The sequence below is a fragment of the Chiloscyllium plagiosum genome, unplaced genomic scaffold, assembly GCF_037043375.1.
Source record: "Chiloscyllium plagiosum isolate Xiang-an unplaced genomic scaffold, Cpla_swu_hap1 HiC_scaffold_24, whole genome shotgun sequence".
NCBI lineage: Eukaryota > Metazoa > Chordata > Chondrichthyes > Orectolobiformes > Hemiscylliidae > Chiloscyllium > Chiloscyllium plagiosum.
This window is the reverse complement of record NW_028270162.1, coordinates 36,073,017-36,097,021: the sequence shown is the minus strand read 5'-3', so window position 1 is coordinate 36,097,021 and position 24,005 is coordinate 36,073,017. Positions and strand designations below refer to the sequence as shown.

Genomic DNA, 24,005 nt, shown 5'->3' with positions numbered 1-24,005 from the left:
AAGACCCAGTACATCCCATGGACAAAACCAACATCGTCTACAAAATTCCATGCAAAGACTGCCAGAAACACTATGTAGGACAAACAGGAAGAAAGTTAGCTACCAGGATACACGAACACCAGCTAGCCACAAAAAGACACGACCCTCTCTCCCTCGTAGCCCTACATATGGAGGAAAAAAAAGAACACCATTTCGACTGGGACAACAATCTGTCCTGGGACAGGCTAAGCAAAGACATGCTAGAGAATTCCTAGAGGCCTGGTACTCCAACCACAATGCCATAAACAAACAAATAGATCTAGATACCATCTATCAACCCCTCAGAAAACAAACAGGAAATGACATCACCACAAACCCCTGGAACCCATTCAGGACAAACATATAAATAGAAAGCAGGAGACAACAGCTTCGCTTCACTTGGAGGTCGCCACTGATGGTGTTACCTAGCCAGGTAATGAAACGTCTGGATATCAAACCTACAGCTCAGCGAGCAAACCTACAACTTAAACCTCAACCTAAGCTACAAAACCTTCACAGACCTTGCAGAATCCATTATAACTGGCAGCATCTGACCGTTAATTACAAAGCTTTTGATAGTACAGAGTTTTGTTTCAGGGTCAGAATCACATGGTGTCATTAATTTCACAAGGGAACAGCTGTGAATGTTATCAGTTGGTGTCCTGTTCACATAGATTCACTGATGCTAAGGCAAATGTTCTTAATTGTCTTGCAGCATCCGGTTATCCTTCGGTGAGCACAGTTGTCCCTATCTTTTGCATTCCTTAAGTTCCCCCCTTTTTCTGAGCCTTCTTGCCTGTATTTTCTAGTGCAGTTGTTGTGGTTCTGTTCGCCGAGCTGGACGTTTTTGTTGCAAACGTTTCGTCCCCTGGCTAGGCGACATCATCAGTGCTTGGGAGCCTCCTGCAAAGCGCTTCTTTGATGTTTCCTCCGGTGTTTATAGTGGCCTGTCCCTGCCGCTTCCGGTTGTCCGTTTCAGCTGTCCGCTGTAGTGGTTGGTATATTGGGTCCAGGTCGATGTGTTTGTTGATGGAGTTTGTGGATGAATGCCATGCTTCTAGGAATTCCCTGGCTGTTCTCTGTCTGGCTTGCCCTATGATAGTAGTGTTGTCCCAGTCGAATTCATGTTGCTTGTTGTCTGCGTGTGTGGCTACTAAGGATAGCTGGTCGTGTCGTTTCGTGGCTAGTTGATGTTCATGTATGCGGATTGTTAGCCGTCTTCCTGTTTGTCTTATATAGTGTTTTGTGCAGTCCTTGCATGGTATTTTGTACACTACATTCGTCTTGCTCATGTTGGGTATCGGGTCCTTTGTTCTGGTGAGTTGTTGTCTGAGCGTGGCTGTTGGTTTGTGTGCCGTTATGAGTCCTAGGGGTGGCAGTAGTCTAGCAGTCAGTTCTGACATGCTCCTAATGTATGGTAGAATGGCTAGTCCTTTTGATTGTGGTATGTCCTCGTTCCGTGGTCTTTCTCTTAGGCATCTGCTGATGAAGTTGCGCGGGTATCCGTTTTTGGCGAATACCTTGTATAGGTGTTCCTCTTCTTCTTTTTGCAGTTCTGGTGTACTGCAGTGTGTTGTGGCCCTTTTGAATAGTGTCCTGATGCAGCTTCGTTTGTGTGTGTTGGGGTGGTTACTTTCATAGTTTAGGACTTGGTCTGTGTGTGTGGCTTTCCTGTATACTCTTGTAGTGAATTCTCCGTCTGGTGTTCTCTGTACCGTCACATCTAGGAATGGGAGTTGGCTATCCTTTTCTTCTTCTCTCGTGAATCGGATTCCTGTGAGTGTGGCGTTGATGATCCGGTGTGTTTTTTCTATTTCCGTGTTTTTCATGATTACAAACGTGTCATCGACATATCTGACCCAGAGTTTGGGTTGAATTTGTGGTAGGACTTTTTGTTCTAACCTTTGCATAACTGCCTCTGCTATGAGTCCCGAGATTGGTGATCCCATGGGTGTTCCGTTGATTTGTTCGTATATCTGGTTGTTGAATGTGAAGTGTGTTCACAGATACAGACATGAAATTGCGTGCCAAAAGTCGTTAATTTCAAAAACCACGAATCAGGAATGGACCCGGACCATAGAACAGGCTGTCACCATAGGACAGAACAGGACTACACTCCGCAAAAATACGGCACTAAAAGAAAAAATGGCCAAACTAACACACAACAAAGAGGACACTACAACACACACCTGGGTTAAAAACCTCTCCCACAGACAGCTCACAGACACGGAAAGAACAATACTGGCCAAGGGGCTCAACTACAACCACAGGGACGCCAAGACAGCAGACCTCCTAGCAGCACTAGAAGGCACACTCAGGAACAATGGACTGACAGAAGAACAACATCCTGAAGAAGGGCTAATGCCCGAAACGTCGATTCTCCTATTCCCTAGATGCTGCCTGACCTGCTGCGCTTTTCCAGCAACACATTTCCATCTCTGATCTCCAGCATCTGCAGACCTCACTTTCTCCTGACAGAAGAGACACAACAAACAGTGAGACAAACTGTCGTACCTATGATAATAAGGAAAAGACAAACACATAACCTCAACACCAAGGAGAGGGAAGCAATGAAATCACTAAGAAACGATAAGAACATAATCATACTACCAGCAGATAAAGGCAGAATGACGGTCATCCTAGATAAATCTGATTACATCCAAAAAGCACAACTACTTGAACATACCAACACTTACCAAAAGAGGGAGTTTGACCCCACCCCACAGCTCACCAATAGGATAAATAACACACTAAGGAATCTACAAAAAAATGGACAGATAACCAGAGCTGATCTACAAAGATTGAAACCGGAAAGCAACAACACCCCTAGATTCTATGGATTACCTAAAGTACACAAACCAGACATCCCACTCAGACCCATAGTATCACTACCAGGGACACCATCATACAAACTGGCCAAAGAACTACAACAGAAACTGAAACACCTGGTCAGCGGATCCAAACACTCGATACAATCACCACAGGAATTCTTGGACATCATCAGAAATATACACATAGACAAAGAAGAAACCATGATATCATTCGACGTGACGGCACTGTTCACTTCGATTGACAAAACCCTAGCCAGAGAAACAATAGCCAACCTACTGGACATACAGAACAGAAAACGGGACGCTGAACCTATCAACAAAGACTGTATACTTAAACTACTGGACTTGTGCCTCACAACACACTTCACATTCAACAACCAGATATACGAACAAATCAACGGAACACCCATGGGATCACCAATCTCGGGACTCATAGCAGAGGCAGTTATGCAAAGGTTAGAACAAAAAGTCCTACCACAAATTCAACCCAAACTCTGGGTCAGATATGTCGATGACACGTTTGTAATCATTAAAAACACGGAAATAGAAAAAACACACCGGATCATCAACGCCACACTCACAGGAATCCGATTCACGAGAGAAGAAGAAAAGGATAGCCAACTCCCATTCCTAGATGTGACGGTACAGAGAACACCAGACGGAGAATTCACTACAAGAGTATACAGGAAAGCCACACACACAGACCAAGTCCTAAACTATGAAAGTAACCACCCCAACACACACAAACGAAGCTGCATCAGGACACTATTCAAAAGGGCCACAACACACTGCAGTACACCAGAACTGCAAAAAGAAGAAGAGGAACACCTATACAAGGTATTCGCCAAAAACGGATACCCGCGCAACTTCATCAGCAGATGCCCAAGAGAAAGACCACGGAACGAGGACATACCACAATCAAAAGGACAAGCCACACTACCATATATTAGGAGCATCTCGGAACTGATTGCCAGACTACTGAGACCCCTAGGACTCATAACGGCACACAAACCAACAGCCACGCTCAGACAACAACTCACCAGAACAAAGGACCCAATACCCAACATGAGCAAGACGAATGTAGTGTACAAAATACCATGCAAGGACTGCACAAAACACTATATAGGACAAACAGGAAGACGGCTAACAATCCGCATACATGAACATCAACTAGCCACGAAACGACACGACCAGCTATCCTTAGTAGCCACACACGCAGACAACAAGCAACATGAATTCGACTGGGACAACACTACTATCATAGGGCAAGCCAGACAGAGAACAGCCAGGGAATTCCTAGAAGCATGGCATTCATCCACAAACTCCATCAACAAACACATCGACCTGGACCCAATATACCAACCACTACAGCGGACAGCTGAAACGGACAACCGGAAGCGGCAGGGACAGACCACTATAAACACCGGAGGAAACATCAAAGAAGCGCTTTGCAGGAGGCTCCCAAGCACTGATGATGTCGCCTAGCCAGGGGACGAAACGTTTGCAACAAAAACTTCCAGCTCGGCGAACAGAACCACAACAACGAGCACCCGAGCTACAAATCTTCGCACAAATCTAGTGCAGTAAATGTGTTCTATAATTCAGCATTACATTTTGGCCTAAATGCTTAAAGACAAGTTTTAAGGCTATAGACTTTCTCATACTACTGAGTGGAACCTTGTGCTTTTAGACCCACATCACTGGGAAGAGGGACAGAATGTAATAATATTAGCATGAACGCGATTTAGACACAAGTCCCAGAGCTTGCGAAATAGCACAATGTGTTAAGCATGTTGTTCAGTTCCTGTACTTCCTTCTTTAGACATTTCTGCACACACCTGATTGTAGAAACTTTCTGCAAGGCTTTTTGGCAAGTTCTTCTGCCAGTATTGTGGCACTATCTGAAATCCAAAAAAAAAATCAGACATTTAAAAAAAGCCATCTCGTATCACAGTTTTTCCAAAGAAACAAACACAGTTCAGCTTACTTCATGACGGTTGAGGTGCCACAGTTGATCACAACACACTAGGCAGAGCAGCAGAAAAATCAGTGCTCCCGCTTATTGTCCAAAGACCTTTACTGTAAACTAGGAATGAACTTGACTGTGAAGGCTCTCTACTACCACAGTCAAACAGCTGTGGAAACAAAATTCACGATGAAACAATTTATCTGAAGTGCCAAAGGGAAATCAGCATTTCTGCAAATGTACTGCAGCGAAGAATTAGCATTTGCAAGGAGATAAATGGGCAGAGAAAAATAGTAATACCTCAGAACAACCAAGTTTTCTTTCAAAATATGGTTTCTTCCACTTTGATATTTTTCCCCCCAAAGCCAGCATGAAGGTACAATTCTACTGTCAGTGATCATGGAATAATATCTCATCGGACCTAATGCATACACATTTTTAAAAAATTCTTCAAATGTGAAGAATGTGTGATAGAAATCAACGTTGTTGTTGTTTGATCATCACACAAACTCAAAACAGGATCTGTACTAAGGTCAAGAGCGTGAAAAATGTTACAGCCATTTCAAACAGAAAATCAAGACAACCCAAAGGATAACATAATTAGTTTTGCTTCAATTGTAGCTGCTGAAAAATAGATTCATTATTAAGATTAAATCATACTTCAAAAGAAATGGATGAATCAGAGATAGGTAGAATGAACAGTAAAAAGGGAGATCATATTTAGATAAATTGACTCTTTTCTAAAAAGGGAAAGCATAGCCATGGTTGGAAATTAGTATGAAACTGCAGGCTCTTCATTATGGTAGTGAAACCACAGGGAGGGAAGCAAATAATTATTACAATCCCAACAAGAATGAGAAGTTACAATTACAATGAAAGGCGCAAGAAAGGCCTTTACAGTGGAAGAGAGGCTAATGGGGAATCAAACAGGGATTTTCACAATACAGGGGGTCCTCGATTATCCGAACGAGATGGGCAGGCACTATTTCGTTCGGATAATTGATTATCCGGTTAATCCATTAAATGCCTTTCCTCTGGTGCTCGGAGTTTTTAAAGTCTGCTCCCCGTTCAGGAGACTGCAGCAGTTTACAGCGCGCGGGCCCCGCCCCCAACCCACCCCAAACCTGTCCAACGCCGCCCCGCTCCCCAACCCCATCCAACACTGACCCCCTGCCCTCCAAATCCTGTTCACACCTGTCCCCTCTCTGGAATAGCCGACTGTACACTAACAACAAGAATGCTGCTGCAGCTGCCTTTGTGGGGTAAGTCTCCAAATAGTGTGCACACACACACACAAGTTTTACTGCAACTTTGAAAGGTTCCACGTTTGCCCTGTACAGGACAATGTTAGAGAGATTATCTGGGGAAGGGGGGAGGAGTTTAGGGTACACCTGTCTGTAGAACTCCAGGGAAAGTGAAGGGAGAGAGAGGGCAGGAGGTCAGTCATTTGGAGATGGTGCCTATTTAATCACTGTAAACAAAAGACGCGATCATTGTTGGAAACACAACTTTGTTGTAGTGTTTCTATCGGGACCTCGAGATCGCCTTCGGATAATTGGTATTTGGATAATCGAGGTTCCTCTGTAAAAGATTTAAGATGTAGTGTGAAGGGAAGACGGTAGTGTAATGGTATTGTTGCAGTATTGATAATCCAGTGGCCAAAGCTAATACACTGAAGACATGGGTTCACATTCAATCATAGTGGCTGATAAAATCTGGAATGGAAAACTAGTTTCATAGCCACCACAATTGAGAAGCAGCAGCTATCCATATGGCATCAGTGTCAATTTCAATATTTTCCTCATCTCCCCCTCCCTTCACCTTATCCCAGATCCAACTCGGCACAGCGCTCTTGACCTGTCCATCTTCCTTCCCACCCATCCACTCTACCCTCCCCATCGACCTAATACATCCCATCTGTATTCACCTATTGCCTTCCCAGTTACCTTCCCCTCAGCCACACTCCCACCCTCCTATTTATGTCTCAGGCCCCTTCCACCTCGACATTCCTGATGAAGGGCTTCTGCCTGAAACATTGTGCTTTTCCAGCGCCAGACGTTTTGACCATAAGGCCAGCTGGTTCACTAATGAAATAAATATATTACATGAGAGGTGAAGTGGGATGTGAACTTGTCATTACTTAACTGATCAGATAGATGCTGCTTATGATCTTTGTTAGGGAAGGAAATTTGTCTTCCTTGTCTGATCTGGCCTACATTTCATTCCAGACCTAAACGTAATGTACTTGACTCAGAAGTGCTCTATGTGGCCACTCAGTTCAAGTGTAATTAGGGATTGACAACAAATGCTGGCCTTCCCAACCATGCCAACAGTGGATTAAAGAATACTTCTTTTAAAAAAAAAAGTGACGGCAGGCAGATACATAACTGGAGAAGTCTGCTAACTTATTGAGTTTCTGAAGGCCATCACTAGAAAAACAAAAAGGGAGAAATTAGAAGAGATTGGGACAAGTGTTTGAGAAGTAAAGCAGAAGGATAGAAAGGAAGATATACGAAGTTTCAAATGAAGTATGAGTATGATGAGCCAAATGATCTCCTTCTCTACTGCAATTCACATGTTTTACATGGACTGAATAGCGTACCAGCAGCTGCAGAATCTAATATGCTCCGAGTGACCCACAGCATTGCAGCCAACTGTAGGACCACAAACATCCCACCTGACCTAACTCTGACTTTAACATTGATTCTGATGAGAATCAATAATTCACTGAAGATTATTTCACATTAAGTCATAAGGTATTGTTGCATCTCTGAAATTGATGTGAGCATTTTACTCTATCCTGGCACGAATGGAGGAGAATGCTTAATTTCAATTTACATGTTCCAAACATTTTCTTCTCCAGGGAAATTGGCTCTATGTGCTCAGGATGTGCTGTGCAGTTTACATACAATGCAGCTCAGTCAGTAGCTGAAGCAGCTGAGTCAACCTCACAAACAGGAATGTATCTGGATGTTATCACATTGCTGCTCACAGAAGTGATCAGGGAAGGCGAGGTCTACTGAAATTGTTAGGCTATTAATCCAGAGACTCAGGTTTGAATCCTGTCATGGCAGATGGTGGGATTTGAATTCAATAAAAATCTAGAATTAAACTAACAACCTAATGATGACCATTGTTGATTTTTGGAAAACCCCATCTTGTTCAATGTCCCATAAAAGGAAGGAAAGTCTAAAAAAAAACCCACTGAGCATCAACCTAGACACCAGAAACGACAGCGGCAAAAGCAACCCTATCAGTCCAGCAAAGAAGGCTAGTTCCAAAACTAATAGAGCTATCTCAGAGTAGTCAAGCAGCACACTGTCATAGTCATGCTAACAAAATCACACCAGCAGAGGTGGCAGCACAGTGACATATTATGAAGAAAGCATTACCCTGAGCTCCTCCACATTGATTCCGGACTGCATGAAGCTTCATGGCACTTAGTCAAACATGGACAAGGATTACCATGTAATGTCCTCCCTCAACTAATGAATCAGAGCCCCTTCATGTGGAATAATGCTTGGGGGAAGCACTGAGGACAGCAAGGGGGCAGAGTATACTCTGGTGGGGAATTTCAATGTCCAGCACCAAGAGTGGCCCAGCAGCAGCACTACTGATCGAGCTGGTTGGGTTCAAAGGGACAGAGCTACTAGACTGCATCTGCAGCAGGTGGTGAGGGAACCAACAAGAGGGAAAATATACTTGACCTCGTCCTCAGCAATCTCCTTGCAGCAGATACAATAATGATAATTTTGCTAAGCGCGACCACTGCACCATCATTACAGATAATATCCCATCCCCACACTGACAATACCATACATAGCATGACACAGGCTGTTAAATGGGACAGACTTCAAACACATCTAGAAACTGAAAGACACCCAAGACACCCTGATGGCCATCAGCAACTGAAGAATCATTCTCCAACACTATCTGCAACTTCATGGCATGGCATATTCCCCATTCTACCATTACCTTCAAGCCAAGGTGTCAACCCTGGTTCAAAGAAGAATGCAGAAGAGCATGCCAGGAGCGACACCAGGCATGCCCAAAAATGAGGTGTCATCATGACGAAATGCAAACAAAAAAGACTATATATATTGTCATCCCGTTCTCCGCTCTCCCCCCTCAGTCGAAACAAAATGCTCAGTGACACAGTAGTTTTAACTCCTTCATCTTTATTCCAGGCCGTGGAGGGAGAGGGAGCGCGAGAATGATCGCCCATATGCACAGGGATATGAGTTCATGGTCTTCTCTGGAACAGCAATTTCTCAATGAACTATTTAGTCATTTTGCAGGGAGGAGCATCCAGATAAGGCAACATACATATTAATTGCGTGAACATTACAATCAATGAGTATCAATAGCAGAGACCAAGCCCTTTACTGTTATACAATGAATGTTCCTAACCTTGTTAACTGGATTCATACAATGGATACTTTTCCCCTTGTTAGCTAACCTTGCATACTGAATACTTCCAATATTAAATGGCTCTACATAATGACTACTTTTCTAACAAGTTAACCCATTACCATTGCCTCCAACACCCCAGTGTTAACGATAAGTTCTTATCTGATCTGAGCCATGCTCAGCTGAACCTCCTGTGTCACAAAACTCAGAACTTAACTCCTTCCCTGCCTGCTTATACTCTATACACATTCTCAGCATGCCAAACAGAATAAGCAACAAATAACTGACACGGCTAAGCGATTCTACAACCAATGGCTCAGAGTTAAGCTCTGCAGTCCTGCTACATCCATTTGTTAATGGTGGTAGAGGAGGTCTGATCCTCAATCAAGGAGGAGCACAGCACATCATTGTAAAAGATAATGCTGAAGCATTTGCAACAATCTTCAGCCAGAAGTGTTAAGTGGATACAAGGGACAATGTGCCTCCTCCAGAAGTCCCCAGCATCACAAATGCCAGTCTTCATGAGAACATGTATAGGGTATGAGCAGGTAGGGAAAGAGTTAGGTTTTGAGTTTTGTGAAACAAAAAGATTCAGCTAAGCATGACTCAGCTCAGATAAGAACTTGCAGTAAACAATGAGGTGCTGGAGGCAAGGGTAGTGGGTTAACAAGGTGGAAAAGCATTCATTATGTAAAGCCATTTAACAAGATGACGAAGCATTCAGTATGTAAAGTCAGTATGTAAAGTCAGTTTACAAGGTTAAGAACATTCACTGTGTAACAGCAGATATCTTAATCTTTACTACTGACACTTGCTGATTGTAACGGTCACCCAATCAATATGTATGTTGCCTTACCTGGATGCTCCTCCTTGTAAGTAACTATATAATTCATTAAGAAACTGATGTTTGAGCAATTGTTCTCTCTCCCTCCAGGGCCCAGAATAAAGATGAAGGAGGTAAAACTATACTGTATCTCTGAACATTTTGGTTCGACTGAGGTGGGAACAGGGCGAAAATATTCAAACAATTTAAATCACTCCCTGAAATGCCAAGAAAAACAGTCAGAGGCACTACAAAGGCTATGGGCCTTGACAACATTGTGGCAATTGTACCAAAGACATGCTCCAGAACCCCAAGCTAAGCTGCTCCTATACAGCTGCAACACTGGCATTTACATGACAATGAGAAAATTGCCCAGGTATGTCCTGTATACCAAAAGCAAAACAAATCCAACCCAGTCAATTATCTCCTTAAATCATAAATAAAGTAATGGAAGGTGTCAACAGTAACAGCACGTGCCTAGAAATAACTCGCTCAATGATACCCACTTTAGGTTCTGACAGGGCCACACAGCTCCCAACCCCAATATAGCTTTGGTTCAAACTCTGATAAAAGAGCTGAATTCCAGACTGTCCTTAGCATCAAGGCTACATTTAATTGAGTAAGGCAACAAGGAGCCCGATCAAAATTGGATTCTGGGAGAAATCTCTCAGCTGGTTGGAGTTATACCTGGAACAAACGAAAATATTTGTGGCTGTTCAAGATCAGTTATCTCAGCTCCAGGAGATCCTTATTGTTGTGTCTTTGCCCACCCTGCAGTTGCTTCATCAATAACCTTCCCTCCATCATCAGGTCAGAAGTGGAGATATTTTCCAATGACTGCACAATGTTCAGCACTATTTACAAGATCTTGGATACTCAAGCAGTCCATGTCTAAATGGAACAAGTCTTGGACAATATCTAGAGTTGTGCTGAAATACCGCAAGTAAAATTCACACCACACAGATAGCCATCTGCAACAAAAGACATCAGAACTATCACCCTTGACATTCAATAACATCATCATCATCACCAAATCCTCCCTTATTAACATCTTGGGGTTTCCACTGACCACAAATTGAACTGGACTAACATATAAATAATTGCCTTCAAGGGCACACCATCCAGAACAAAACGTTTTCTGACACAGATGGAGGCCATTCTTCAAAGTTCTCAATGCATATAAAAGACGACGACAGTCAAGAGTCTGAGCTTGTTCTTATTCCTTAAATGTCAATAGAATCATATGAAGATCAGACTGAAAATGCGGACCAGTTTTAGAAGATTCTTTTTAAAGTGGACAGTTACCTACCACTTGTAAATAGGCCTGTTACTTGAGTGGAAATGGCTATCCTATTGGGTTTGTAAGATACTAAGAAAATTGAAAGTGAAGGCAAAACGTAATGGGAGACTAAGTGGCTGCCTGCACCAGCACTCCAAATGAGCATCATAATTTAGTGCCATTTTACTGCCATGTCCCCTGGCCCCCACCCCACAGTGACTCCAGTTCAAACATTCTTAAAATCGGTTGTAAAATAGTTTGGGAGATCCTGAGATGATGCCATACAAATGCAAATCCCAACTGCTCCAGTCGACAGAAGTAACTCGGTGAAAGATGCTCTTTGGTGTATCCGAAACCTGTTGGTCATCCAGCTGAAAGAGTTGACCCCAACTGAGTGTTCCAGACTGGCACATTCCAAGGTCCAGGACCTCGTGCTCAGGGGTGCGCTGAAGCTTGGGACAGCTGCTGCCAAGGCCCAGTGGGGAAAGACCCCCGAATAAGGTCTGGATCAGTGGTGCTGGAAGAGCACAGCAATTCAGGTAGCATCCGAGGACAGGCAAAAATCGACGTTGCTGGCAAAAGCCCTTCATCAGGAATAAAGGCAGAGAGCCTGAAGCATGGAGAGATAAGCTAGGAGGAGGGTGGGGGTGGGGATAGAGTACAATAGGGGAGGAGATGAAGGTGATAGGTCAGGGAGGAGAGGGTGGAGTGGATAGGTGGAAAAGGAGCTGGCAGGTCGGACAAGTCTGGACAAGTCAAGGGGACAGTGTTGAGCTGGAGGTTAGAAACTAGGATGAGGTGGGGGAAGGGGAAATGAGGAAGCTGTTGAAGTCCACATTGATGCCATGGGGTTGAAGTGTTCCGAGGCGGAAGATGAGGCGTTCTTCTTCCATGCGTCTGGTGGTGAGGGAGCGGCGGTGGAGGAGGCCCAGCACCTCCATATCCTCGGCAGAGTGGGAGGGAAAGTTGAAATGTTGGGCCACGGGGCGGTTTGGTTGATTGGTGCGGGTGTCTCGGAGATGTTCCCTAAAGCGCTCTACTAGGAGGCGCCCAGTCTCCCCAATGTAGAAGAGACCGCATCGGGAGCAACGGATACAATAAATGATATTAGTGGATTTGCAGGTAAAACTTTGATGAATGTGGAAGGCTCCTTTAGGGCCTTGGATGGAGGTGAGGGAGGTGGTGTGGGCACAGGTTTTACAGTTCCTGCGGTGGCAGGGGAAAGTGCCAGGATGGGAGGGTGGGTCGTAGGGGGCGCGTGGACCTGACCAGGTAGTCACGGAGGGAACGGTCTTTGCGGAAGGCGGAGAGGGTTGGGGAGGGAAATATATTCCTGGTGGTGGGGTCTGTTTGGAGGTGGCGGAAATGTCGGCGGATGATTTGGTTTATGCAAAGGTTGGTAGGGTGGAAGGTGAGCACCAGGGACGTTCTGTCCTTGTTGCGGTTGGAGGGGTTGGGTCTGAGGGCGGAGGTGCGGGATGTGGACGAGATGCGTTGGAGGGCATCTTTAACCACGTGGGAAGAGAAATTGCGGTCTCTAAAGAAGGAGGCCATCTGGTGTGTTCTATGGTGGAACTGGTCCTTCTGGGAGCAGATACGGTGGAGGCGGAGGAATTGGAAATACGGGATGGCATTTTTGCAAGAGATAGGGTGGGAAGAGGTGTAATCCAGGTAGCTGTGGGAGTCGTGGGTTTTTAGAAAATGTCAGTGTCAAGTCGGTCGTCACTGATGGAGATGGAGAGGTCCAGGAAGGGGAGGGAGGTGTCAGAGATGGTCCAGGTAAATTTAAGGTCAGGGTGGAATGTGTTGGTGAAGTTGATGAATTGCTCAACCTCCTCGCGGGAGCACGAGGTGGCGCCAATGCAGTCATCAATGTAGCGGAGGGAGAGGTGGGGAGTGGTGCCAGTGTAATTACGGAAGATCGACTGCTCTACATGGCCAACAAAGAGACAGGCATATGTGTGCCCATGGCTACCCCTTTGGTCTGGAGGAAGTGGGAGGATTCAAAGGAGTGCCTGCCGAAGAACAACAGGGGGCCCACTCAGTAATTGGGCTCTGCTGATGTCTCAGCTAAACATCTGGATGGTCAACATGCAGACTTGTAAATACAAATGACTCAGTCTGTCCTCTGTATGTAAAGACATGTGGTGTATATATGAATGGCATCACTAACTGTACATATATCAAAAGATTTCTGTGAACAAAGTATACTTTTGAAATAAAAAAACCTAAAAACTTACAAACGTTTGCCAGCATTTCCCACAATCCCCCTATTTGAAAATCACAATGTATTTAGAATTCACGGGATTAAATTGTACTCTGCCCGAATTGTCCACCCGCATCAATCATGCTGAGTTGTTCCAGAACTTTCACCGACCACCCCCAGAACTAACGTGCTCCATAGTCACCTCGGAAACAGTCGAACCAAAACTTCTTCGCTCTCTGATGCTGAACTCCTTGCAAGTGTTTCTTTCGGTTATGGAGGTTATCTTGAAACGATCTGCCACAATAATCGCAGAAATAGGTTTTCCCCATCGCCGGCGAGACGACGAATCTGCTGGCGCCGGTCACAGAGCAATTCCCTTGCCTGAGCCGAGAGGGACCCGGCGCTGGTGAATCTGCTGATGCCGGGAGACAGCTTTTACCCAAACGGCGACGAATTAACGCTCCTGTACTCACGCGCGGATGAGGTAATAATAATGAGGGCGGGCTGCGTTTGGCGGCCCCTTTAACGGACATTGGGCGAGAGGGCCGGGACGGGCGTTTCGGAGCGAATTATTTATATATATTTTTAAACGCGCTGCCGTCATAGCGGAAGGTTACGGGAGGAGTACAGCGGCAGAAAATGGCGGTGCTGAGGCAGATTTACAACACGATGTTCAAGAGGACGTCCGCCTTCGTCTTCACCATCGTGGTGGGCGCCGTCTTCTTCGAGCGGGTCTTCGACCAAGCGGGAGACGCTCTGTTTGAACAACTTAATCAGGGGGTGAGCACTGGGAAGGGGGGGATAGTTCAGCGAATGTGACCAACGTGAGGCCCCCGCAGAGGGTTCACCTTCAGCTGTCCTGAAACCGATTTCCTTCCCCCTGACCGACTAGTCATAGGTTTCACTTTTTTTTTAACAAAAGGAATGAATTAAAATAACTTCTGGAAAAACTCCAGGAGCTCTGCAGCACCTGTGCAGAAAAATTCAAAGTTAGCATTTCGAGATTTGCCGGTGTTGGACTGGGCTGGACAAAGTCAGCATTCCTGATGAAGGGCTTATGCCCGAAACCTCGATACTCCTGCCTGACCTGCAGTTCTTTCCCAGCGCCACCCTTTTCGGCCCTGACTCTCCAGCATCTGCAGTCCTCTCTTTTTTTCCCCTGGACAAAGTCAGAAGTCACATGACACCAGGTTATAGTCTAACAGGTTTATTTGAAATCACAAGCTTTCAAAGCGTAGCCCCTTTGTCAGGTGAAGTACCTGGAAACGGTTAGCAGATCTGTGAAGGTAAATCATCAGTGTTAATGGTTCTGGTCTGGTGACCATTCCTCTGTTGGACTATAACCTGGTGTTGTGTGACTTCTGACTTTCTTTATAGAGACTCACACGATGTAAGCGGGCTGATGTTTATTTCCTGACCTGAGTTGACCGTGAGAAGTTGGTGAGCTGTTTTCTTGAATCGTTGAAGTCTGTGTGCTGTACATAGATGCGCAATGTCATTTAGAAAGGGAATTTCAGGAGTGACACTGAAGAAAGGGAAATTTATTTTCAAGTCAGGATGCTGAGGAGCTTGCAGGGTAACTTTCAGGTGGTTGTGGTCATATATGGCTGTTGGTTCTGGCATCCTAAATGGAAGTGGTTGTCGATTTCAAAGCTACTGTGGGGGAAGCATGAGGAGTTACTGCAGTAGTTCTTGTGGATGTAAAGTACACACTGATGCCATTGTGCATCAGTAGCAAAGGGAGTGAATGTTGGAGTTTGAAGATGTGTTGCCAATGAAGCAGACTGCTTTGTGCTGAATAGTAATGAGCTTTGAGTGTTGGAGCCACATCTACTCAGGCAAGTGGGGAGTAGTCTGTCACACTCCTGATGTATTTTTTAGATGGTGGTCAGGCATTGAAGAGACAGGACATGAGTTACCCAATGCTGAATTCCAAGCATTTAGCCTACTCTTGTTGCCACAGTATTTTGTATGGCTGGTCCTTTTCAGTTTCTTATTAATAATAACCCCAGAATGTTGGTGAGGAGTTCAGCTGGGTAATGTAGTTGAGTGATGATTGGATTCTCTCTTGCTTAGCCCTTGTGTGGTAAATGTTACTTGCTATTTATTAGGCCAAGCTTGAATGTTGCACGTCTTGCTGCCTTTGAACATGGACTGCTTCAGTATCTGAGGAGATGCAAATAGTCCTTAACATTGCTTAATCATGAGCAAACATCCCATTTCTGTTCTAGTGATGGTGAAAATGCTATGGATGGAGCAACTGAAGATGGTTGGGCCCAGGCCACTACCCTGAGGAACTTCTGCAGCAATGTCCTGCAATTGAAGTAGCTGACTCCAACCACAACCATCTTCCTTTGTGTTAGGTATGACTAACCCATGGAGAGATTTCCACTAATTCTCAATTTTCAGTTTTGTGAGGGATTCACACTTGGTCAAATGCTACCTTTATTTCAAGGGCAGTCTTCTTTACTTCCTCCTATAGTAAAGCTCTTTTGTCCATGTTTGGACTAAGTGTAATAATGTCAAGAGGTGAGTGGGCCTGGCAGGCAATTGTTGAGTTGAAAAGTGTGTTGCTGGAAAAACACATCAGGCCAGGCAGCATCAGAGGAGCAGGAGAATCGACGTTTTGGGCATAAGCCCTTCTTCAGGAATGTTGTTCCCTGGCAGGCTATTGTTAAGGAAATGCTGCTTGATAACACTGTCAACCAGACTTTCTGTCACTATGATCAAGAGTAACCTGCTAGGATTCTAATTGGCATGGATTATCCTGCTCTTTGTGGACAAGGCATAGCTAGACAAATTTGAGTTGCCGGTGCTGTAACTCTATTTGTGGAGCTTGGTTAGTTCTCGGGCATAATTTTGGTACTGTTGCAGAAATGTTGTTGGCTTTCAGTATTATCAGCTTTTTCTTGATTATTATGTAGTGTGAATCAAATTGACTGGAGGCTGGCTTCTATAAAATTGAACCTTTCAGGAGGGTACTGAAATGGGTTGTCCATTCAGCACTTTGACTAAAGATGCATGCAATAACTTCAGACTTATCCTTTGTGCTGATGTGCTGGGCTCCATCACTGTTGAAGATGGGGATATTTGTGCAGTGTCTTCACCAGTGGTAGGATTTTGAGTTCACTAGACTTGTGTTTACTGGAGTTTTGAAGAGTGAGGGGTTCTAATTGAAGCACACAAATGTCTAACAGAGATGGACAGATTAGGTGCAGGGATGATGTTTCCCCTGGTTAGGTTAGGTGGAAACTTCTTCACTTTGGATGGTATACCTGTGAAATTCCACAGAAAGCTATGGAGGCTAAGTCACTGAAAATATTTAGAGAAAATGTGGGGAAGAACAGGAGTATGGCATTGAAATATAGGATTGTCCATGATCATGTTGAATAGTGGAGCTTTGCTCAATGGACCAAAAGACCTACTACTACTATTTTCTGATTTTTATTTTCTAAATGTTATCGCGAGTACTATCAGACATGTTTTCCTCAAATTTGCACAACTTGGTCATTTCTTCTCTCTCTAGCAGAAACAAAAAATAGCTTAAAATAGTGAGTGATATTTTCACAGTTCAGTAAAATACTCTGACCGATAAAGGAAAGCATACCAAATGCTGCCTTCACTATCCTATCTACCTACAACTCCACTTTCAAGGAGCTATGAACCTGCACTCCAAGGTCTCTTTGTTCAGCAATACTCCCTAGGACCTTACCATTAAGTGTATAAGTTCTGCTAAGATTTGCTTCCCAAAATGCAGCATCTCGCATTTATCTGAATTAAACTCCATCTGCCACTTCTCTGCCCATTGGCCCATCTGGTCCAGATCCTGTTGTAATCTGAGGTAATTCGCTGTCCACTAAAGCTCCAATTTTGGTGTCATTTGCAAACTTACTAACTGTACCTCTAATGCTCGCATCCAAATCATTTATGTAAATGACAAAAAGTAGACAAGCCAGGGAACTATAGACCAGTGAGCCTGACCTTGGTGATGGCAAGTTGTTGGAGGGAATCCTGAGGGACAGGATGTACATGTATTTGGAAAGGCAAGGATTGATTAGGGATAGTCAGCATGGCTTTGTGTGTGGGAAATCATGTCTCTCAAACTTGATTTCAGTTTTTTGAAGAAGTAACAAAGAGGATTGATGAGGGCAGAGCAGTAGATGTGATCTATACTTGGACTTCAATAAGGCATTTGACAAGGTTTCCCATGTCTTTGGAACTTTTTGTCACAGAGCTGTGGAGGCAGAGTTCTTGTGTAATTTTAAAGGTTCTAAGATAGATTTTTGATCATTAAGGGACCGTCTCCGGTACACAGGAATATCAAGAGGGCTGAAGGCTTAAAATCTCACCTTTTTTGTGGGCCTGTCTGTCTCCGATGTTCTGGGTGGCTGCTGACACCTTCAGATCGTAACTATTGCTTTGAACCTGCTGACTATGTCAATATTGTCGTCCCAATCTCTCTTTTTCTTCACCCCCTTATTAAGGCTACAAGAAGCATTACTCATTTATATTATCGACTCTTATTTTTGCAAAGTGGCTAACCTACCTGCTTTCCCTGTTGTTCGTTACACTTCAGTGTCAAAGCTTGGAGGGGAAGTGTTGAGAGAGATGGGTGAGGCAGAAATGTATTTTTTAATAATGAATTTTGCCTCAAACTTCAGTGCTATAATCCTCGTCTTCTAAAATCGCTGGAGTAACTTTCCCCCCCCCCCCCCCCCCCCACCGAAACAGCCTTCCGTTAATGTACTGACTAATGCATTGTTGCTGTCTCAAAATGAACATAAAGTGGCTGGATTCCAACTGTGCAAGTCATTAAATCAAACAGCACATGCTACCATTAGTATATTGATATAGTAAGCCACATATTGCAACTTTTATAAGTGACATTAGTTGTTGGCTGGGAAAGTTGTGCCAGCTCATTTCTTGAAGGTACCGCACTGAGATATTACTAGGCAAATGATTGAGATGCCTATTCAAGTTTTCAGTTGATTGCTGAATTTGAATTTACAAAAAAATGTTAGCCTCAACTGACCTATTATATCTAGATTTGAGCATTAAATGTCAAGAAAAATGTGAAAGTAAGACAGTGCAGAAGAGATTCATGCGAATGATTCCAGAAATGAGAAACTTCAGTTATATAGTTAGACTGGAGCAGTTGAGATTTTTTTTCTTCAGAAAACAGAAGACTGAGGAATTCAAAAATATGAAGGGTATGGACAGTGATTCCTATTAGAAGAAGGGTCCAGAACAAGAGGGCATAGATTTAAGGTAATTGGCAAAGGAAACAAATCTCACAATGAGGAAAAACCTTTCCATACAACAAGTGGGTCAAGATCTGGAATGCAGTGCCTGAAAGTGGTGGACACAGGTTCAGTTGAAGGATTCAAAAAAGAACTAGATCATCTGAAAAGAAGAAAATGTGTAGGGTTACAAAGAGGTGAAGAAACTGCAATAGGTGGTTTGCTCTTTAATTGGACTGATAAAGACAATGGGAAAATGGCTTTCTTCTGTGCTGTAATAATTGTGATTTAAATTCACTCTGTAGCTTATCAGTTTACTTGTCATTGCTGCACCTGGTTCATGTTACAAGTTTCAGAACTAGTGACCAAATGAAGTAAGAAATTTGTAAAATATTTTTTCTCTATTTACAGAAGTTGTGGAAACACATCAAGCACAATTATGAAAAAAAAGAGGAAGAATAATTAGAACTCAATACTGCAAGGTGTTCTCCATCTGGAATGTTGCTACTGTTGAACAGCCCAATACTACTCTGTCATCGACCAGGACCATTAACTTTATCAGATTGTCTTGGAACAGTCCCTGGAAAACATGGATTGATACTGTAATGGTACAAGTGCTGGGCCCATTTGTTGAAAATTATTACTGGAAGATGTATCTAAAATTAAACAATTTATCTGCCTTTAATCATTTTTTCCATCCTGATCACAAAATAAATACTTTCTAACAAGAATGAGGTGAGATTTTCTTTCATTTAAACACACTGTTTCTTAATTCAAGTTATCAATTATCCATTTTTATCTAGAATTGTAATATTTTCCCCCAGGATTAGATTAATGTAACATGCCTTTTAAAAATAAATCAATTTTCCTTCTCCATAACCTGCTCAATAAATCACTAACCTAACTCCCTTCTGGACTGAGCTACATTGGTCAACAGAGGTCTCACTTTCAAAATTGTTTACTCCTCACTCCTTGGTTTTGTTTCTCACTACTTCCCTAGCCTTGCGACACTTGAGTTTGAACGTTCAAACTTTCAGTTTAGCCTCTTGAGTATTTCCACTATTGCAGCTATCACTGTCATTGCTTGAGTCCCCATATCTGGAATCTTCTCCTTTTGTAGCCCTTTCCCACTATAAAACCTACTCATTGGCCCAAACCATATGTCATTCGGCTTAATATCACTTCATGTGGTTCATGGTCAAATCTTGTTTATATTTCTAAGCAGTTTGTGGAGATGAAAAATTGATTTTTAAAGTGAAGTTGCATTAATTTAACCCCGGAGGAAAAGATATTAAAATATTGAAATGCTAGATTTAAAAACTGGACAGGCTGATAATTTGCATGGAACATTATGTTGCAGTAAAAATACACACACGTAAATGCTGCTGCCTTCCAAAATCAAATCATGTGAGACTATGGTATACAGTAATCATCCAAACAGCATTAAGTATTCATTGCTGTCAGCCAAACCAGCTCACTAGTTCAAAACAAATGTAAAAAAAATCAAGATCAATCTCCAACTTCTTTTCTTCACTAATCATGTTAATTATTCTATACCACCTCTGTTCTCAACTACAATTGAGTTCATAAACTGTCAATTTTTAAAAACTGAATCTATCTCCAAGAGAAAGTGTACAAGCTAAAAATTAATGTTAAATGCAACAGCTCAAATCTTTAAATTGTTTGCAGCAGCAAGTTCTATTAATTACCTCTCGTTATTAGCAGTTCATTCTCAGAGACATTATAGCTTTAAATCCTTTGGTTTTCAGATTCACCTTCCTCTCATCAGATTACTGTTCCTGTCACAGGTCTATGAGCGGGTTGGTGGCTCAGTGGTTAGCACTGCTAATCAGCCCAATCAGCCTTTGAAATTTCTTGCCTAATATTGTCAAAATTGGCCTTCCTTCAATTTAGAACTTCAAGTTTTAGATCTGGTCTATCCTTTTCCATCACTGTTTTAAATCTAATAGAATTATGGTCGCTGGCCCCAAAGTGCTCCCCCGCTGACACCTAGGTCATTTGCCCTGCCTTATTTCCTGAGATGAGGTCCGGTTTTGCATCCACATACTGTACACACTTTAAAAACTCCTCTCCATCTAAACCCCTAACACTATGGCAGTCCCAGTCTATTATTCTTACAGATAACTGAAATCTCCTTACAAATTTGTTTCTCAATTTCCTGCTAACTATTAGGGGGTCTATAATACAATCCCACTGAGGTGATCATTCCTTTCTTATTTCTCAGTTCCACCCAAATAACTTCCATGGATGTATTTCCAGGAATATCCTCTTTATCAACAACGCAACTCCCTCTCCTCTCTTGCCTCCCTTTGTATCCTTCCTGTAGCATTTGTATCCTGGAGCACTAAGCTGCCAGTACTGTCCATCCCTGAGCCATGTTTCTGTGATTGCTATGATATCCCAGTCCCATGTTCCTCACCATGCCCTGAGTTCATCTGCCGTCCCTGTTCGGCCTCTTGCATTGAAGTAAATGCAGTTTATCGGTCTTACCTTGTTCTCTGCTTTCTCCCTGCCAGCCCTGACTGTTTGACTCGCCTTTGTTCTCAACTGGACCTGTCTCAGATTGATCTCTTTCCTTACTATCCCTGGGTCCCACTGCCCCACCTTACTAGTTTAAAGTCTCCCGAGCAGCTCTAGCAAATCTCCCTGCCAGTATATTAGTCCCCTTCCAATTTAGGTGCAATCCGTCCTTCTTGTACAGGTCACTTCTACCCCAAAACAGCTTCCAATGATCCAAAAATGTGAATCTATTCCCGTACACGACTTCCTCAGCCACACATTCATCTGCTCTGTACTCCTATTCCTATCCTTACTAGCTGATAGCACTGAGAGTAATCGAGATATTACTACTCTTGAGGACCCCCTTTTTAAATTCCTCCCTAACTCTCTGTAATCTGCCTTCAGAATCTCAACCTTTTTTCCCTTCCTATGTCTTTGGTGCGAATGTGTACGATTACCTCTGCTGGCCCATCTTTCCCCCTTGAGAACACCCTCTCGGAGACATCCTTGATCCTCGCACCAGGGAAACAACACACCATTCTGATTTTTCACTGCTGGCCACAGAAACGTCTGTCTGTACCTAGGACTAGAGTCCCCTAACACGATCGATCACTTGAAACCTGACATACCCCATTACATTGGAGCCAGTCTCAATACCAAAAACTTGGCTGTTCGCGCTACATTCCCCTGAGAATCCATCACCCCCTACATTTTTCAAAACAGCGTACTTATTTGAAATGGGATTTGCCACAGAAGACTCCTGCACTACCTGCCTACCTCTTACCTTTCCTGGAGTTAACCCATCTATGTGACTGTATCTGAAACTTTTCCCCCCTTCCTGTAATTGCCATCCATCACACTCCCCTGCTCTTGTACATTCCTCATTGCCTCCAACTGCCTCTCCAACCCATCCATTCGATCTGATTGGATTTGCAACCAACACCATTTATTGCAGATATAATTCTCAGTAACCCCTAAACTCTCCCTAAACTCCCACATCCCACAAGAAGAGCATATCATTCTAATAAGGAAAATAGCACTATCGTATTCCTCTACAAAACATTGCTCCAGGTTAAACTAATACTAATGGCTTATATTTGAAGTTTAATCAAGAAAGAACCCACTCTACTCACTACTGCAGACTTATTTTAAGGCTGTGCTTATCTGCTTCTGTGCTATAACCTCTTCCAGACAGGTTCCTCCTAGATCAGTTGTGAATTTCACAGTTTTTTAAATTTTCCCAGATGCACTCCGATGTCCAGGGATACGTGAATTCAATAGCAAAGGCAGTGACTGCTAACTCTGTCAATTAGCTATGTGGATTTCTTTCTTTTTCTCTCTCCCTCTCTCCTGCACTGACCTCACCACATGCTTCCTTTGTCTGTTCTTCTCCCTTTTAAAAGTGCTGTTGTTTTGACTTTTTTTATACCCTGTTTCATTGTGCTTAATTATAAAACACTTTCTGTAAGGTAGAATAGCCACCTAGAATAGAAATAGCATATCTCAAAATGTAAGGTCATGGATTTATGGCACAGGTTAATGTAAAAATATGCCAACAAGTGAAAATGCTTCCAGTAATGTGGCTTTCATTTATTGGCATCTTTTTACATTAGCATATGCTATAAAACCACAGCCAGATTTTTAAAACTGTTTAGGTTTGTAACTTAAAAGTATGCAATGAGCCTACCTAAATGCGTTAAGCAGCAGGCAGAGTGGGAGCGAGGACCAGAGGGCTGCTGTAGGGTGAATTACTGATTTAAAAACTTACCTCATGAATAGAGAGAGCGCATGCTGAGCAGTGAAGTAATATATTTGGGCGGTTCCGTTACCTGAAACATTGCTTAGGTACTGTCTCCCACCCCTCCTCCTCTTACCAACAAAAAGAATTGTGTGCCGGATTGGTAAGGTAACCAGTTTTTAAATTTTATTTTTCAGCGGTCTTTTTGGGAATTTAGAATAGCGAGAATGGAGGTAAGGGCAGTTGAATGTTCCTCCTGCAGAACGTGGGAGGCAAGGGTCACCACTAGTGTCCCTATTGACTTCCATCTGTGAAAGTGCACTCAATGCCAGCTCCTCAAACTGAGTTAGGGAACTGGTGCTGGATGAACTTCAGATCATTCGGGAGGTGGAGGGGGTTATTTGAGAGGAGTTACAGAGAGGTAGTCACATCTCAGGTACAAGACAACAGGTGGGTTACAGTCAGGGGTTGGAAAGGGAACTGGCAGACCCTTGTGGCCCTCAATAACAAGTATGCAGTTTTGGATACTGTTGGGGGGGAACAACTTGCCAGTTGCAAGCCATGGGATACAGGTCTCTGGTACAGAGTCTGTCCTTGTTGCTCAGAAGGGAAAGGGGGAAAAAAGGGCAGAGCATTAGTCACTGGGGACTCCATAGTTAAAGGGACAAATAGGAGGTGTTGTGAGAACAAGAGAGACTCACGGTTGGTGTGTTGTCTCCCAAGTGGGGGGGAACCATTTGCTAATACTCTTCAGGGGGGTTTAAACAATTCATGGGGGTTTGGGGGGGTTGGGAACCTAAACTGTAGTTCCAGTGTCAAGGAGGTGGAGAGTAGTGAGGTCAGAAATAAGGTTTCAAGGTTGCAATAGTGCACCAACAAGCAGGTAGGTGGTTTGAAATGTGTCCACTTCAACGTCAGGAGCATCCTTAATAAGGTGGGTGAATTTGCAGCATGGCTTGGTACCTGGGACATCA

The 24,005-nt window shown here is 43.4% G+C and overlaps 3 protein-coding genes across 3 annotated transcripts in view; 1 reads left to right on the top strand and 2 right to left on the bottom strand.

Annotated features, from left to right (window-relative positions):
* The window catches only part of zmat5 (zinc finger, matrin-type 5), a 40,869-nt gene extending 26,714 nt beyond the window's left edge, over positions 1-14,155 (bottom strand). The window contains exons 1-2 of the mRNA XM_043715826.2: positions 13,736-14,155; positions 4,688-4,750 (exon numbers count right to left, since the gene is read on the bottom strand). Coding sequence (XP_043571761.2) covers positions 4,688-4,750; positions 13,736-14,066 — 394 coding nt within the window. The 5' untranslated portion in view covers positions 14,067-14,155. The remainder of the gene's footprint in view (positions 1-4,687; positions 4,751-13,735) is intronic.
* LOC148145393 (uncharacterized) lies at positions 891-1,967 on the bottom strand. Its single transcript, XM_088000314.1, has one exon. It carries the CDS (start codon positions 1,965-1,967, stop codon positions 891-893), a length of 1,077 nt encoding a protein of 358 aa, XP_087856440.1.
* Positions 14,054-19,504, top strand: uqcr10 (ubiquinol-cytochrome c reductase, complex III subunit X). The gene is made up of 2 exons (XM_043715829.2): positions 14,054-14,313; positions 19,185-19,504. Exons 1-2 carry the CDS (start codon positions 14,173-14,175, stop codon positions 19,233-19,235), a joined length of 192 nt encoding a protein of 63 aa, XP_043571764.1. The 5' UTR covers positions 14,054-14,172; the 3' UTR covers positions 19,236-19,504.
* The last annotated feature ends 4,501 nt before the right edge of the window (positions 19,505-24,005 follow it).